An 18,117-nucleotide genomic window follows, 5' to 3' on the forward strand; every position below is an offset into this window, starting at 1 on the left:
TGGTCCATCCCTTCGGGGCAAGAGAGAACAACTCTGCTCCATCCTCTACATGGCACCCTTTAAAATACTTGAAGACGGTGATCAAATCCCGTCTCAGTTGTCTCCTCTCCAGGCTAAACAGACTAAGCTCTCCCAACCTTTCCTCATGCGTCTTGGTCTCCAAACCCCTCACCATCTTTGTTGCCCTCCTCTGGAAATGCTCAGATCTGAAATCGAAAGACTTTTGCAATATTCACCCACCAGATCTCACCGCATTGAACATTGATTTGTGGCTAGATAGAACAGAAACGACCATTCAGTCTGTGGCAAAGCCACAAGGTCTGTTTCTAATCTTGCGTTACTGAAGAAATACTTATATTCCACCTTTCCATTCAGAAAGCATCTGATAAAAATATCATGAATAACAAGACACTATTAGTAAAAACGATACAAGAAATAACAATCTGTTAATGGATGGCATCATCTAATGCTTTCATTGATTCATTAGGAACAAGTTTTCATCAAAGCACAAAAGTTCAAGATCATGGGTATTTATTTATTTTTTGAAGCCACTGTGTTTCTGGCATGGTATGATGAGAAGAGAGAAAATAGAGCTGTTTTTTTTATATCTCACATTTCTCAAAGCAGCTTACAATCGCCTTCCCCTTCCTTTCCCCACAACCAACACTCTGCAAGCTAGGTGGGGCTGAGAGAGCTCTGAGAGAACTTCTATATGAGAACAGCTCTAAGAGAACTGTGACTGGCCAAGTCACCCAGCTGACTGCATGTGGAGGAGGAGTAGGGAATCAAACCCGGTTCTCCAGATTAGAGGCTGCCACTCTTAATCACTACACCACACTGGCTCTCTGATGTGGACGGGAAAGAGAAATAATTCTACAAGGATCTCCCTTTTAACCAAGTTTAGAAGCTTCTGTGCCCTTGATTTCCTTGTGAGTCAGCTTGGTGTAGTGGTTGGGAGCATGGATTTCTATTTAGGGTTGACATCGGTGGACCAGTGGTCTGATTCGGTATAAGGCATCTTCACATGTTCATTTCATGCTTTGGCAGAAAGGGGGCCATGGCTCATTGGCAGAACTTAGCATGCAGAGGGTCCCAGGTTCAATCTCCGGCATCTCTAATTAATAGGAACAGGCAATGCCAGCAGGTGATGGGAAAAGAGCTCTACGTGAGTCGCCATCCATCTGAGTACACAGTACCTTTTTAAAAAACAAGAATTTTTTTATTCAGGGAAAAAAGAGAAAAATACTACATATTAAATATTATCGAACTACTGTTTGACAATACACATCTTGTTCTTCAGGTTTTCTCAACCAGGGTTTCTGCTTCCCAACCCTATTCCATATGATGGAGCCACTTTTGGGGGTTCTCGAAGCCAGAAGAATGTCTCAGAGGTCACTCAAGTGTAAAAAAGCTGAGCAAGGCTACCTTAATCTTATACACCACATGCTGCATTTCCCCCGGAGGTTGCCTTCCCCCCAAAGTTAACAGATATACTGAAAATATCAATTGTTGTCTATTGTCTTGAGTGATCCAGACTGACCTTGATGCCCCAGTGCCCTTTATCATTCATTCATTCATTCATTCATTCATTCATTCATTCATTCATTCATTCATTCATTCATTCATTCATTCATTCATTCATTCATTCATTCATTCATTCATATACCACCTTCCCCGACGGCTCAGGTTTACATAGAACTGAGAACTATACCATACATATAAATAACTGTGACATTAATAATACTAACTGATAACAGGGTAACAGAACAACATTACACAGTAATGATACAACAGGTCCAGCAGCAGCAGAACACCTTGATGGGTTTCTGGGGGTGGGGGAGGGAGGGGGGCAGGGGCCCTGTAGATGTTGCTTGGTTGTGCCTGGCCTCAACCAAATGCCTGGTGGAAGAGCTCCCTTTTGCAGGCCCTGTGGAACTGTTTTAGCTCCTTCTTGTTCTCAGTCGCCCAGTGGAGATGCAGGGAATCGAACCCGGGACCGTTGGCACACAAAATAAGAGGAACTCCCACATTTTGCTTTTTTAATGTAATCATTTAGACCTTCTCCCCAATAGGACTCAATCAGAATCACACAGAGCTGGAGGAGACCCCCGAGGAAATCCAGTCCAGCCCCACACCTTCTTGGGGGTTTAAAAATCACACACGCCTGACAGGTGCTCATCCAATCGCCTCCTAAAAACTCCCAACCACTGGCAGTCTTCAAGCAAAGGTTGGATGCACACTTTTCTTGGATGCTTTAGGATGCTTAGGGCTGATCCTGCGTTGAGCAGGGGGTTGGACTAGATGGCCTGTATGGCCCCTTCCAACTCTAGGATTCTAGGAGTCTATGATTCTATGATTAACCAAGGAGACTGCACCACCCTCCAAGGCAGCCTATTCCTTCTCCAAACGGCCCTCCGGGCCAGAAAATGCTTTCTGGTACTTAAGTGGAACGTCCTTTCCTGTCATTGGAACCCACTGCTCCTAGTCCTGGTCTCTCAAACTGCAGTAAACAAACTGGTCCCCTCTTCAACAGGTCTACCCTTGGCATAATGAAACTGAAAGCAGTTTACATCCTCCGCCCGTCTTCCAGTCTATTATCACAACACCCCAGCAAGGTAGGTTATGTTGACGACCCAAGGTCAGCTTGTGGGGTTCTTCATGATGGTGGGATATATGAGTCTGACACGGAACTGTCTTGGATCAGCCCCCTGCTCAATCAGGATTACCTCACAGTGGATCTCCGCAATCTCAGGGGATGAGCATTCTTTTGCAATCCCTATTTCAACGGGAGAGGCCAGGGATCGAACTCAAGACCTCCCGCCTGCAAAGCGGACGCTCTTCCCACTGCAGCATTTCCACTTTGCCAGGGGAAGCCCCAATCCCCGAGCGGGAGAGCTGAGCGTCCGGCCATTCATAGGCACGAAGGCCTTTTAGCAATCCCGAGCGATGATTCACAATACTAACCCATAAATCTAATAATACTAATCAAAAAGTCAATCTAAATAAATCTTTATTTTTATACCCTGCCCTTCCCGTAAGGCTCAGGGTGGGCAACATTAATTGCTAAAATACCATCAGTTTGGTGTGAGAGCCAGTCTGATGTAGTGGTTAGGAGTGCAAACTTCCAATCTGGCACACCGGGTTTGATTCCCTGCTCCCCCACATACAGCCAGCTTGGTGACCTTGGGCTCGCCACAGCACTGATAAGGCTGTTCTGACCGAGCAGAGATATCAGGTCTCTCTCAACCTCACCCACCTCACAGGGTGTCTGTTGTGGGGAGAGGAAAGGGAAGGCGACTGTAAGCCACTTTGAGACTCCTTCGGGTAGAGAAAAGCGGCATATAAGAACTAAATCTTCTTCAGTAATCTTAGGGCTCTCTCAGTCTCTCCTCCCTCACAGGGTGTCTGTTGTGGGGAGAGGAAGGGGAAGGCGAATGTAAGCCACTTTGAGACTCCTTCGGGTAGAGAAAAGCGGCATATAAGAACTAAATCTTCTTCAGTAATCTTAGGGCTCTCTCAGTCTCTCCTCCCTCACAGGGTGTCTGTTGTGGGGAGAGGAAGGGGAAGGCGAATGTAAGCCACTTTGAGACTCCTTCGGGTAGAGAAAAGCAGCATATAAGACCAACTCTCCTTCTTCAGTAATATCAGGGCTCTCTCAGCCTCACAGGGTGTCTGTTGTGGGGAGAGGAAAGGGAAGGCAATTGTAAGACACTTTGAGACTCCTTCGGGTAGGGAAAAGTGGCATATAAGAACCAACTCTTCTTCTTCTTCTTCAGTAATCTCAGGGCTCTCTCAGCCTCCCCTCCCTCACAGGGTGCCTGTTGTGGGGAGAGGAAAGGGAAGACGATTGGAAGCCGCTTTGAGACTCTTTCGGGTAGAGAAAAGCGGCATATAAGAACCAACTCTTCTTCTTCATCATCATCATCAATAATAACAATAACAACAAAACAGCAGCAGCAGCAGCAACAAAAACCCAGAGGGGGCTTGTTCCCTGCTTTTGCTTTCCCTGGAGGTTCGGCTTCTGCGAGAGGCGCCCGGGGAAGCCCCTCTCGTGCGAGGGCGGGGCGGGGGGGAAGGGGGGGGCTTCGTCCAGGAGGGGAGGGGAGGGGCCCTGGCCCGAAGGGGTGGGCTCACTCCCATGGCGCCTGCGCCGCCGAGCCGGCTGCCTTCCCTTCTGGCCCCGGGGGGAGCGAAAGTTTCCTTTTCTGCCGGGGCGGCCGCGCGAGGGCTGCAGAAGGCGTCCGGGAGGCGCCGCGGTGACACCTGCCAGCCGGATCCGGCCCTGACGCCCCCGAAACACCCCGCGCCGCTTTGCGCCCTCGGGGGTCCCGCGCCGGAGCCGCGCCTCGGAGGGGAGCGGGCGGGGATCGCGCGCAGCGAGCCGGTGGGGGGGATCGCGGCCCCCGAGGGCAGCCAGCCATGGCCCCGGAGCCTTCGCCGGCCTGAGCCGTCCGGGGATGCCCAGGTGAGTGCGGGGAGCCCGGGAGAGGCTGGGTGGGTCGGCAGCATCGCGCTCCTGGGGCTCGCCCGCCAAGGAAGTGGACGCAGCAGCCCTGGGTGGGTCTCCTCGGAAGTCAGCCCCGCGCTCTCCTTTGGGTCCCCGGGAGAAGGAAACTGGGGGAGCAACCCTAAGCAGGCCTGCTCGGAAGTAAGTTCGCTTGTGTTAAGATCCGACGAAAGGGCTTTAGAATTGCTCACTCTCATGTTTCATCTTCCTCTCTCCTTTCTCTCTATCATCTGTCTAGCATCTCGCTTTCTCTATCATCTCCCTCTATATGTCATCTCTCTATCATCTCTATCATCTTTCTCTATCATCTATCTCATCTCTCTCTCTCTCTGTATCATCTATCCATCATCTCTCTATCGCTCACTTTATCTGTCATCTCTCTCTATATTTCATCTCTCTATCATCTCTATCATCTTTCTCTATCATCTATCCATCATCTCTCTATCGCTCACTTTATCTGTCATCTCTCTCTATATTTCATCTCTCTATCATCTCTATCATCTTTCTCTATCATCTATCCATCATCTCTCTATCACTCACTTTATCTGTCATCTCTCTCTATATTTCATCTCTCTCTATATTTCATCTCTCATCTCTATCATCTTTCTCTCTATCATCTATCACTCACTTTATCATCTCTCTCTATATGTCATCTCTCTATATATTTCATCTATCTATCATCTCTATCATCTCTCTCTATCATCTCTCTCTCTCTCTCCATGGCCGGGATTTTAAAAAGGGGCTGTGTGTTTCTGCAGACCTTTCAGAAACTTCTTCATCCGTTCTCTCTGCATTTCCTTCAGTTTTGAAACTTGTTCTGATGCTTTTCCGATCTCGTGGCACTGCTAGTAGGTTTTCATGGATTCAGTGAGTATGGTTTCTTTAACTGAATCTTTATTTGGGAGCGGGGTGTTAATCTCCCCAAGCTCTCCCCTGTGCACGGCTGTCCGTTCATCTGTCTGTCTGTCTAATCTACCACCCAGCATATGTGTCAGTGCTACTGTGACCTGGGATCCCCCCTACCCCCCCCCTCGCAGTTCCTTCCCTTTCTCAGGAAAAGACCCCTATTTCTGCCTGGGGAGGGGGTTCCCTTTGCCCAATCCAGGCTGAAAGTCGGTATTTGGTTACACAGGACTGTGGGGAGCCTAAAGAGATTGAACCCCGGAGCGTGGGAGGGAGGCGTAAGAGGAGAGTGATCCAGGCGTCCAGTCAAGAGGGGTCATCCGATCTGCTGCTTTTGTCCCCGAGAGGTGTTTTTGGACCGCTCAGGTGGCCGGTGTGCAACCCGGAGTTCCCTCTGTGCCGTTACTATTCTTGCAGTTTGGGTTTCTCACGCTTATTCAGTTGTCCCTCTCCAGATGCCGGCTTTTTTTTAACCCTGTAAATGCAGAGAATATGAGCTTGGAATTGGGTATTTCCCAGCCCGCAGCTGGGAAATGAAATCGGGATTAATTTAAATCCGGCAGCCCTGCCTCTGCCCCGGGGGTATCCTCTGAGGGGTGGCAGCTTTGATCGGAGTTGGAAATGCACAGGTTCCTCGTCCGGACCCTGCCTTGCAGCTTTCCGAATGCCAGCCCTGTCGAAGTTCCATGAGAAGAAAGGGAGCCATTCAGAAATGACATTTCCCCCGTTTTTCTAGAGATGAGGGGGAGAAATGTGCCCAGTGAGTGGGACGATGACGTAAGGGTCTACTTTGGCACAGGGGATGTGAGCCATTGCCACAAGTCACATTTGTGCAACAAAAGGGTTAGTTGTGCAAGTTTTGCGCATGATGGCATGCACATTTTTTCCATCCTTGGTTCCATATAAGAACGTCGGTTTTGGTAAGACTGTACCCAGCTTGGTATTGTCATTAAGAGCAGCCGACTCTGATCTGGAGAGCCGGGTTTGATTCCCCACTCCTCCGCATGCAGCCAGCTTGGTGACCTTGGGCCGGTCGCAGTTCTATTAGAACTGCTGTTGCAGAGCAGTTCTGCCACAGCTCTCTCAGCCCCACCCACCTCACAGCCATTGGATAGTGAAATGCGGGGTATAAAAAACGACTCTTCTTCTTCAACCCAGCTGTGTATCCTAAAACTGTGTGTGCTCAGCATCACAGCAGTTGTGCAGCATGACGTTCACAGGTGCGCATGGCTATTGATAAATCATTGAAGAACCCTGTTGTGCAGGCAAAAATATTTATTTGCATGTGAAGCTACTTGACCTTGCAATCCTAAACGGGGTCATGCCCTTCTAAGTCCATTGAAGTCAGTGGCCTTAGAAGGGTATGTCTCATAGAACCATAGAGTTGGAAGGGGCCATACAGGCCATCTAGTCCAACCCCCTGCTCAACGCAGGATCAGCCCTAAGCATCCTAAAGCATCCAAGAAAAGTGTGCATCCAACCTCTGCTTGAAGACTGCCAGTGAGGGGGAGCTCACCACCTCCTGTCTGTTCAGGATTGCCCTGTTAGGCCGTGTTCTAAAAGATCGGTCGCTAGGCCAAAAGGAGGAGCACAGATTGTGCAATGTTGGGCACATCACGCTTTCTTGGATGTTTAGAAAGCTGTCTTTCCTCAGAAATGCCTTTGAACAGGGGTGGCCAAACTGTTATCCAATGTGTGCAGAATGGGCCCTTTGTGGTTTTCTTAAAGCCATTTAGTGTATTTTTTAATTCTACCCCTCCTCCAAGTTATTCAGAGCAGCACACTTGGTTCTTAGTACCCCATTTGTCCTAACAACGACACTGTGAGGTAGCTGAGGCAGAGCAAGGGTGTCTGGCCAAAGGTCAGCCAGCTGGGTTCGTGATAGAGTGTGGATTTGAACTCTAGCCTCTGAAATCCTAGTCTGGTGCCCTAATTCAGACTGGCCAAGTATTGGTTGCTTCTTGGTAGTTACCTCTTGTAGGTGGCTCACATATCTGAATGCTTTTACATTAAATAAAAAATGACCCCTTGCCTAGAATATCATGTCAGGGAGGAAGGTTCTAGCCCAGACTTTACCCTGATGTGCTAGCTTTCTAGATGCAGGGAATTTTTTTGTATGACCAAGTGGCATGATGGTGCAGAAGATGGTTGGGAAGCAGAGCTGTGACCAGGCCCCTCCCCTCCCCACCCCCTCCAGGCCCATCATTGGCCATGGGGGGGGGCAGGTTGGCATGACCATATGTGGTCAAATCGCCCGATAAATGTTTAACATATTAGAAAATATTTAAAATTAATCAACTCCCACCAATTCAGGAAACCCAGGGCCATCAAGGAATCCTGGGTGCAGAAAACCTGAGCTACACGCTAGCCAGCAGATAAATAAGAAGATAAATCAGTAAGAGAATGGCAGATGGAACAGAAAAAGATTTTGCCTACTGGTGGAAGACAACAATCGGCGGGAATAGATGACTCCTCCTGGGAAGGAAATTCCTTAATTTTGATGCCATAACTAAAAAGGCCCCTTTAGCCTCAGATGGCAGGGACACCCAAAGCACGGCTCCTAAAGACAACACAGTGGTTGGGTATGGGAGCAGCTGGCCACTGAGTGACGTTTGGCCTGCCACTGTCCTCCCGCCTGGCCTACCTTGTAAGGTTGTTGTGACAGCAAAAAGGGGAGGAAGAACCATCTCTGCTCCCCTCCCAACCTCCTTGGTGGAAGGGCAGGGATGAAGATAGATGAGACTGAAATTCTTTGGCATGCGTTTATCAGAAAGGGCTGGGATTCAAGGAGACAAGTCTGTGCGCAGGTTTGGGTTTTCTTTCTCTCTCTACCATTTCTTGAGCTGGCAAGAGAGAGATTAATGTTTAACTTCTTATCAGCCTGCCTCTGCAAACACGCCTAGGCTGGCCTCCCAGCCCTCTTCAGCCTCCCCCAACTGGAACAAGGGACCGAGGACTTCCAGAGAATCAAGTGCTTGATGCTTCCAAAACTGAGCTGGAGGGAGGGAATGACGGAAGGTTGTGCCTTTGGGGGATTGGGAGAGGGGGAGGATGTTGTGTCGGGAACAGATTTCGGAAATGCCGGCCGGGTTGGCTGTGCAGCTCCTGAGAAAACAGCTGATTATGATCACGCTCGCTTTATTGGGTGACACCCAGGAGATATTGGCTGTTTCCACCAGCTGTTTCATTCCCCCCCCCCCCCCCGTCCTTCATTGCAAAATCGCTGGGCTAATGCGGCTGGCTTGAACGCCTCTTAGAAAGCCGTGTTTGCAGAACTGGCCAGCTTCAAAGCGTATTGATTTATTTAGGTTTTCACCTCCCTGCTGCCTCTCTAGGAACCTGGCCTGAGGTGGCTTCCAAATGACAGACATGAATAACAAATTAAAAGATGTCCATTAAAATCCAGCATGATTAACCCAGGCCAGCATGAAAACAGAGACCTTCCAGAGAGGCTACCGACAGTTTAAATTAATTGTTTCCTGATAATATTAAAAGATCAGTTCTTTAATTAAAACAGCCAGCGTGGTGTGGTGGTTAAGAGCAGTGGCTTCTAAACTGGCGAGTCGGGTTTGATTCCCTGCTCCTCCACATGCTAGCCAGCTAGGTGGCCTTGGGCCAGTCACAGTGCTGATAGTGCTGTTCTCACATAATAGTGAGCTCTCTCAGCCTCACCTACCTCACAGGGTGCCTATTTTGGGGAGAGGAAGGGAGGGCGGTTGTAAGCCAATCTGAGACTCCTTTGGGTATAAAAACCCGCTCTTCTTCTTCCTCTTCTTCCTCCTCCTCTTCTCCTAACAGCCTGGGTTAGCAGAAGTGTTTTGACTTGGTGCTGAAAAGAGAGCAATGTAGGTACCAGATGAAAGTTCAAGGAGAAAGTTTGTGTGTGCGGAAAAAGAAACACGGTGTTCAGAGGCAACTTATGCCTGGATCCTCAACCTTCTTGATCCTGCAGGCACCTTTAGAATTTTGAGAAAGAATGGTGACTGCTACTCCATTCAGATGTGAATCCAGTTTGGTGTAGTGGTTAGGAGTGTGTACTTCTAATCTGGCGAGGCGGGTTTGATTCCCCACTCCCTCACATGCAGCCAGCTGGGTGACTTTGGGCTCGCCACAGCACTGATAAGGCTGTTGTGACCGAGCAGTGATACCAGGGCTCTCTCAGCCTCACCTCCCTCACAGGGTGTCTGTGGTGGGGAGAGGAAAGAGAAGGCTACAGTAAGCCACTTTGGGTAGAGAAAAGTGGCATATAAGAACCAACTCTTCTTCTTCACTAATATCAGGGCTCTCACAGCCTCTCCTCACTCACAGGGTGTCTGTTGTGGGGAGAGGAAGGGAAGGCGACTGTAAGCTGCTTTGAGACTATTTCGGGTAGAGAAAAGTGACATATAAAAACCAACTCTTCTTCTTCTTCAAATCATATGTCTGTTTTTTTAACAGTGAGACTGAAACGCAAACACGAGCGAAGTCACACTGGAAGGAGCTTGGCTGGCTGGTCATGGAGCAACACGGTGATCCGATTAGTTCTGCGGGTGGGTGCGCTTCGGCCCAAGTGCCGATGTACCTGCTGGGTCGAGTGTATGTGTTGGCAGCTGCCCCAGCCCTGGCACGGTTGCAGTCCGGGTCAGTTTTTCCAGCGCGTCTCCTCTCGTAACCTTCAAATTAGCAGGGATTTTGGAAGGAGCGGACCCCAGAGAGATGGCTTTCCCTGAAGTAATGCCAGCCTACAATGGAGACGGGCTGTAGTCTAAAATTGGGCCGAGGGCTGCTGTAATCCTCTTGAGCTACCTTGACTGTATTTCTAGTGAGCCTGGGGGCCAAGGAAAGCTCGTTTTGGATATTTTTGGCACAAACTGGGCCTCTTTTTTCTCACTCCTTCTCTCCTGCCCGGGGTTAATCATTCTGGCGTTTTCGCTCCAGTGGAAAAACTGCCTTCATTGCAGAAATGTAATGGAGACGATTTCTTCTCTCACCATTTTTGCACTGTACATTGCAAGGACGATTTCTAATTAGCGGGTTTGGACAAAACACCTCCTCAAGGGGAACCTTCTTGAAAGTAAAGCTAATTGTGATTTGGCTCTCCTGTTTGAAAGATGATTCATGTATTCTTGAAATAAACCTTTCTCCTCATCTGTAACCATTAATAAATCTGGTAAGGGGTGCTGGGAGGAGCTGGGACTCACTGCCTAACCACCAATCAGGTCGGCTGTCCCGGCTGCCCCATTCCTGATTGGCTGTCCATCCAACAAGAGGCCAATTAGGAAGGATGTCTCTCCAGGCCTTGATTGGCCTGCTTGGAGCAGGCCTGGTGTGTGTGTGGCCTAGCGCTTGTTGTATTCAGAGGTACAATGGGCTTTTCTGTTAGATATTTTCTAATTCATTTGTGCCCTGTCTTTCTCCCTACCGGGGGATCCCAAGCAGATTACAACGTTCCCCTCTTCTCCATTTTATCCATACAACAACCCTGTGAGGTAGGTTAGTCTGAGAGTGTGTGACTACCCCAAGGTTACCGAGTGAGTTTCCATGGCACGAGTGGGAATTCGAACTCAGGTCTCCCAGATACTAGTCCGACACTCTTACCCAGTACACCACACTGTGTAGGGAGTGGGGTCAAAGGAAGCAGGAAGTAAATGTATCCCAGATTCCTGCAAGCCGCTTTATGTCACCCATGGGGTGAAAAGCTGGTAAACTGGTTGATAAAAAGGTAAAGGTATCCCCTGTGCAAGCACCGAGTCATGTCTGACCCTTGGGGTGACGCCCTCCAGCGTTTTCATGGCAGACTCAATACAGGGTGGTTTGCCAGTGCCTTCCCCAGTCATTACCGTTTACCCCCCAGCAAGCGGGGTACTCATTTTACCGACCTCGGAAGGATGGAAGGCTGAGTCAACCTTGAGCCGGCTGCTGGGATCGAACTCCCAGCCTCATGGGCAAAGCTTTCAGACGGCTGCCTTACCACACTGCGCCACAAGAGGCTCTAAACTGGTTGATAAGTACATAAATAAATAATGATTAAGTTGGAAGGAGAGAGAGACCTGTAAGTTCATTCTTTCCCAGCCCACCTCACAGGGGTCTTGTGGATAAAATGACAGATGTCATGTAAACTAGATAGAGCTTTCAAAACAAAGGCCAGGAGAAAACAGTAATATTGTAAAAATACATTTCAACATGTCTACCCCTATCCATGGTGGTATGTGCTTTTGTTTCCTCCCTCCGAGTGGTTATTGTTTTTTAAAGTCGGCAAGTCCGGGCGAGCTGTCTCCAAAACGTCCGTGCCAGTTTTTCAAAAGTATATTTGATGTGTCATTCAATGAAAGATCTTCTGGTAGAATAATCTGGTAGAATAATCCCGTTTTCTTGAAGTCGGGTTTCCGTAAAGGGCTAGAGAGGTCTGATAAAAAACCGATTCTCTCTGTTGCCCTCTGCTGGACGGTACTGTGCCATTGCAAGGAGAAGATGAAAAAGGCGATTTGAATGAGGCAAAGCGAATCAGGTTGGAGAAACATCAGAGAAACCCTGGGCGAAGAGGAAAGGAGAACAATCAAAGCAGAACATTCTGGGGATGTCTCCCCTAAAAAACTACTTGAGTGTGAGGGCCAGGGCAGAGCAAAATACCTGTGTAGAACTTGACTAGGTGATCCCAAGTCAATTTTCTGCCTCTCAGATGCAGGTTTTCTTTCCACCAGGCAAATATGCAGCTGCTGGTCTACCATGCAGGACTGTTGTTAGCCCTGCAGACATTATGCCTTTGGGTGATGAAAGCTCTGTGAGCGACATTGCTCCCAGGAAAACTAGAGTCCAGTAGAGATCTGCTTAGGTAGAACAGGCTGCTGTTGACAAAGATTGGAATGCCGTGATTTGTTTCAAGAGCTGCCAAACATCTTCTGCAGGGCCTGGTTGTATTCCATTCATACTTGAGGTATTTCAAGAATGAACTTAAGCTGCTCCAGCCATTGTTAGTTTAACCCCAGCAGGGCTTTAAAGATGCATAAGCTGCATCTAATGGCCTCGATTTGTTTAAATAATCCTTGGGAGGATGTGGGGGGCGGGGAGGGAGCCCTTCTCTCCTTCAGGGAGCATTTGGGCTCCTGCTGTGCTTCCAGCCTCACGGCTAAATTTCTTCCACCGTTTTCTTGACACCTTTCCGGTGCCTGCACGGATTCACTGCCTGCCGCCTGCCGTTCATGATGGAGCCTGGACCAGGTGAAATACGATGGGGGGCGGGGAGAATGCTGGTCCAGGTTTGCAATTGGCTGAGGAGGACAGAAGCTGCAAGCTTTGAATTCTCCTCAGGCCCCATTGAGCACTGCAGAAGGGACCACAGAATCATAGAGTGGGAAGGGGCCACACAGGCCATCTAGTCCAACCTCCTGCTCAACACAGGATCAGCCCAGAGCATCCTAAAGCATCCAAGAAAAGTGTGTATCCAACCTTTGCTTGAAGACTGCCAGTGAGGGGGAGCTCACCACCTCCTTAGGCAGCCTATTCCACTGCTGAACTACTCTGACTGTGAAAATTTTTTTCCTGATATCTAGCCTATATCGTTGTACTTGTAGTTTAAACCCATTACTGCATGTCCTTTCCTCTGCAGCCAATGGAAACAGCATCCTGCCCTCCTCCAAGTGACACCCTTTCAAATACTTAAAGAGGGCTATCATGTCCCCTCTCAACCTCCTTTTCTCCAGGCTGAACATTCCCAAGTCCCTCAACCTATCTTCATAGGGCTTGGCCCCAGAAAGGGATACCCCCTTCCCTTTCCCACATTGATGTTCCAGAACAGAATCCTCCGTTTGGTGATGCAAGAAGAAGAAGAGTTGGTTTTTATGCCCCACTTTTCCCTCCCCGAAGAAGAGTCTCAAAGCGGCTTCCAATCGCCTTCCCTTCCTCTCCCCACAACAGGAGCCCTGTGAGGGAGGTGGGGCTGAGAGAGCTCTGACAGGACTGCTCTGTGAGAACAGCACTATCAGGGCTATCTCGGGATCATATTAGGAGGCGACCCTGGGAGACAAACTCCTGAAGGACGCGTGTACAGGACTAGCGTAGACTAGATTCACAGTCATTTGCTTTTCGTAGGGAACTCTGGGAATCGTAGTTCTCTGAAGGGATGAGGGACTTCTAATGGAATTCCCCAAATTATAATTCCCAGGGATTGGGACCTGTGGCTCCCCTTCCACTAGCTTCGATCCTGTAAGTCCCTTGCAACTATTTTTCCTTCAACAAAGGAAAGTTTTTCTCCATCAGAGAAAGCTGTTGCCTGTCAGGGAAAAACATGTCTTTCTCTATTTGAGGAAGACTTTCTCACCTGAATGGAGACATCGCAGTAGAGCAGGGGTAGTCAACCTGTGGTCCTCCAGATGTCCATGGACTACTACTCCCATGAGCCCCCTGTCAGCGTTTGCTGGCAAGGGGGCTCATGGGAATTGTAGTCCATGAACATCTGGAGGACCACAGGTTGACTACCCCTGAAGTAGAGGAGCAAGATTCTTGTGGGTCTTTAAGTGGTTACTGGGCTCGAATCGTGACCTAGAGGTATCCAGCCCTAGATTCTTCGAGTTGGTAGATCTAAGCTATTCTAAATACGTGGTGCCCGTTTTTGGCTTCCTACCAAGGTATTCTATGCATTGTGCATTCATCTTTCAACCATCATTAACAAGAACTTCACTTTTATTTTGCAGATCTGCCTTCAGTATGATGGGCCTGCCAGCTCTTGTCTTTCTCCTGTGGGCCATGGAAGGTGTGACCCCTTCCAGCCCCCACTGGAAGCCCACCTGGCCTTCTTACAAAGTTCCCGTCGTCGTACCGCAGTTGACTGTTGATATGGACAAACCGCAGTTTGTTGCAGAAGCCAAATTAGAAGTGGCGTCGCCTTGCGGCCCATCTTGCCACAAACGTTCCCCGTTACCTACTTACGAAGAGGTGAAAGATTATCTTTCCTACGAAACTTTGTACTCCAACGGTTCCCGTACCGAGACGGAAGTTGGCATCTACGTCGTCGCCAGCGGCAGCGCAGGGGCACCAAGGAGATCTCGGATAAAGAGGCAAATCTATGGATCCGACACGAGGTTCAGTATTTTTGGCAAGGACTTCTTGCTCAACTACCCCTTTTCCACTTCTGTGAAGTTGTCCACCGGTTGCACTGGGACGCTGGTAGCGGAGAAACACGTCCTGACGGCCGCTCACTGCATTCACGACGGCAAGAGTTACGTCAAGGGGGCCAAAAAGCTACGAGTGGGATTTCTGAGGCCCAAACTGAAAGACGGCAGCAAGGGAGCCAACGTCAGCAGCTCTTCTGAGCCGGAGAGGATGAAATTCCAGTGGATTCGCGTGAAGCGGACTCACGTCCCCAAAGGGTGGATCAAGGGAAACGCCAACGATATTGGCATGGATTACGACTATGCCTTATTGGAGCTCAAGAAGGCCCACAAGAGAAAGTTCATGAAGATAGGCGTGAGCCCGTCGGCAAGACAGTTGCCTGGAGGAAGGATTCATTTCTCCGGCTACGACAACGATCGGCCGGGGAATCTGGTCTACCGTTTCTGCGATGTCAAAGACGAGACCTTCGACCTCTTGTATCAGCAGTGTGACGCCCAGCCGGGAGCCAGCGGTTCTGGAGTTTACGTGCGGATGTGGAAGAGACAGAACCACCGGTGGGAGCGTAAGATCATCGGGATATTTTCGGGACACCAGTGGGTGGACAACAATGGCTCCCCCCAGGATTTCAACGTGGCCGTCCGCATCACGCCCCTGAAATACGCACAGATTTGTTACTGGATCAAAGGCAACTATATGGACTGTCGGGATGGGTGAAGACGACGGGTGTCCCGGAAGGACCTTGACTGCTTATCTTCTATATTGCCGTTGTGCATGATTCTGTTTCAATAAATGCCTGGATGCGGGGGTGAACAGGGAGGTCTATCTTATTTGCGGTGGGGATTTGTGGTAGAGGACACGCGCAGTGGCAAAGGGCAAAGGGAGCTAGATTGATCGTAGGTCAAGGTTGACCTAAAATGAAACCTAGCCTGGTCTTCTCCTCTTGGTCTTCCCAGTAGTCCAAGTCCAACAGCCCATTGATGGTGCTCTTAGCTTTATGGACCAGACCAGAGCTGGATAGCAGGAAGAAGAAGGAAAGTCTACTTAGGAGATGGTGGCTGGGTGTCCTTCTAGCCCAGTGATTCTCAACCTGAGGGTTGGGACCCTTTTGGGGGGTCGAACGACACTTTCACAGGGGTTGTGGTGGGGTGAGCAGCTTGGCTGGGGGGGTGGGCGCCACAACTGTTGCCACTTCTGAAGGCGCTCGCCAATTTATAACCAATCTATATACAATCGTGAACAATGGATCTTCACGCCATTGGTCAGTTTGGGTTTAATTTCTGTGAAAGAACCCTTGCATAGTACGGGGTCACCACAACATGAGGAACTGTATTAAAGGGTCGCGGCATTAGGAAGGTTGAGAACCACTGCTCTAGCTAATGAAATTGGCCTACAAGGCCAAGGTAGAAAAGAACTACCACCAAAACAACCATGTAAGTGGTATGAAAGAGATCATAGAATCATAGAATCATAGAATCATAGAGTTGGAAGGGGCCATACAGGCCATCTAGATGCTGCGGATTGATTGATTTCCGCAGTAGAAGTTGAAGACTGTAGCTATCAGCTATAGCATCAAAGGAAAACCTCAATGTCCCATTGGTTACTCCTCCAGGGCACCTTGTTTTGTCCACCATGAGAAACAGGATGCTGGACCAAGATGGACCACTGATTAGAAGGGTTCTTCTCATGTTCTTTCATGCCAGTTGCTACGAGGGACACACCACGTTTATTTATGCCCTTTCCTTTCTCCATCAGCTTGTTCAGTGCTTGGAAAGCGCTCAAGCATTTGCCGAATGCATCATGGTTATGTACTGAGAGGTATGTTGGAGACCTCATGAGGTTTGTTCAGGTATCTGCGGTGGTCGGGTCTGGTTCTCGCCCTGTTTTCACGAGACATGGTGCAGTTTTCTGTCTGGCCATTTTACTCCTATCCTTCTTTCCAAGAGCTCAGAGTACATGATTCTCCCTCCCTCCTAGGGTCATACCAACCCCATGGGGGGGGGGAGAGGGAGACACACAGGACGTGAGAGAATGACTAGTCTAAGGTCACCTAGCAAACTTCATAACAGAGTGGGGATTTCCAATCCAACGCCACAGATCCTTCTGACTTGAAATGTGAAGCTGCCTGTTACTGAGTCAGACCCTTGGTCTTTCAGAGTCAGTATTGCCTGCTCTGATCGGTAGCTACTCTCCAGAATATTGTGGCACTTAGGCCTCTTCTTGGCAGTTGGGCTTGCGATGTGTAACTTTGAAACAGTGATTCAGGTCACACATCTGCTTGTGAGAGGGTGAACCCATGGAGGAAAGCTCTCAAGCTTCCTGTCGCCCGAGATATTTTAGAAACTAATCTTTTAAATTTAATTTCAAGAAGGAAAATAACATATACAGCTAAGGACAACGCCAGGAGGGAGAAGAGAAATACCAAAGAGAATACAAATAGCCTGAAACGTCATTCATGGTTCTGATTTCTATAAACCCGCCATTTCTATCACAATTCAAATCCGTTATTAGTTTCCAGCTATCTCTAGTTTCCAATTATGTTATCATCTTACACATATTACACTCTGAAAATGTCTTTGGGTAATTTACCAAATTAACCTGAACTTTTATTAAAATCCTCGCTCTTTCTTCCCCCTTGAATTATTTTTAATGTTGCTGGTTAATTTTTCCAAACTCATAAATGGCCTTATTTTATTTCACCGTTTATCTAATGGACTATTTTTCTGCATTTTTCTAGTTAGTGGCAATGATGAGCCACAATGAGGAAGTTCACCCATGTTTTCTGCTTACACGGAGCAATTCCATTCAAGAATAAATGAAGGAGAACTGATTGAACTGAAGATTCTAACTTAGCTCTTTACCGGTTGTTATAAAGATTCCCCCCACCCCCCCAAAAAAACCTTCAGTGTTATTGGCCGAAATAACTGTGTCTTATCGTTGTTCACAATTTTAGGTGTAGTCACATTGCTGGGTCCCTTGTCCCAGGTCTTTCTGGTCTTACTCTCAGCTTGATTCTGCTTCTGCAGCAGACTTAATTCAGGCATGTGTGTTCTGTCAATTCACGCAAGGACCGTTTACGCACTGGAGGTTTCATGCTGGGCTCCAGGCTGGCGTTTTAGTCATGGCAGGTTGCCCCACCTCTTCCTGCACCCTCATGGGGGAGCATTTGGCCTGATGCCCCCGATCTGTGCTCCTGACACAGTGAAGTTCCCAGTGCATAAACGGTCAAGGTGATGCCAACCTGCCAGAACCCAGTTCTGCTTTGACAGAAATCTGGTTGGGCCTTGCCTTGGCCCCCGCAGACCCAATGAGACACATGGCAGAGCTGTGGGTCTGGAACTTTGATCTGTAGGATGTGCCAGGGAAAGACAGGGTTGGCAGGGGGGGGAGTGGGGGGCATTTCACCATCTTCCTACCTTCTGTTCCATTTTCGCCGGCCCCTGCTTTAACCAGAGTCCCCTATGCGTGTTTTGCGGAGTTGGGACGGAACTGGTTTCATAAAATTAGAAAGGGGCATGGGAAGGACACAGCGGGAAGGGGGCAGATGCAGGGAGGTAGTTGCTTAAGCCTGTTTGCTATCTCTTCCCGTGAGCACCTGTTCTAGCCAGGATTTGCAGGGACCC

At 48.8% G+C, this 18,117-nt stretch overlaps 1 protein-coding gene across 2 annotated transcripts; it reads left to right on the forward strand.

Moving 5' to 3' along the window:
* Window positions 1-4,157: 4,157 nt before the first annotated feature.
* On the forward strand, window positions 4,158-17,125 carry PRSS23 (serine protease 23). Of its 2 annotated transcripts, XM_077341403.1 has the most exons (3): window positions 4,158-4,465; window positions 9,848-9,939; window positions 14,080-17,125. In XM_077341403.1, the coding sequence occupies exon 3, from the start codon at window positions 14,093-14,095 to the stop codon at window positions 15,209-15,211; it is 1,119 nt and encodes a 372-aa protein (XP_077197518.1). In that variant the 5' UTR covers window positions 4,158-4,465; window positions 9,848-9,939; window positions 14,080-14,092; the 3' UTR covers window positions 15,212-17,125. The 2 variants fall into 2 exon arrangements, with proteins under 2 accessions (XP_077197518.1, XP_077197516.1); XM_077341401.1 differs by lacking the exon at window positions 9,848-9,939 and having other exon boundaries at window positions 4,159-4,465.
* Window positions 17,126-18,117: the final 992 nt, after the last annotated feature.

Source organism: Paroedura picta, chromosome 6 (assembly GCF_049243985.1).
Source record: "Paroedura picta isolate Pp20150507F chromosome 6, Ppicta_v3.0, whole genome shotgun sequence".
In the NCBI taxonomy this organism is placed as follows: Eukaryota; Metazoa; Chordata; class Lepidosauria; order Squamata; family Gekkonidae; genus Paroedura; species Paroedura picta.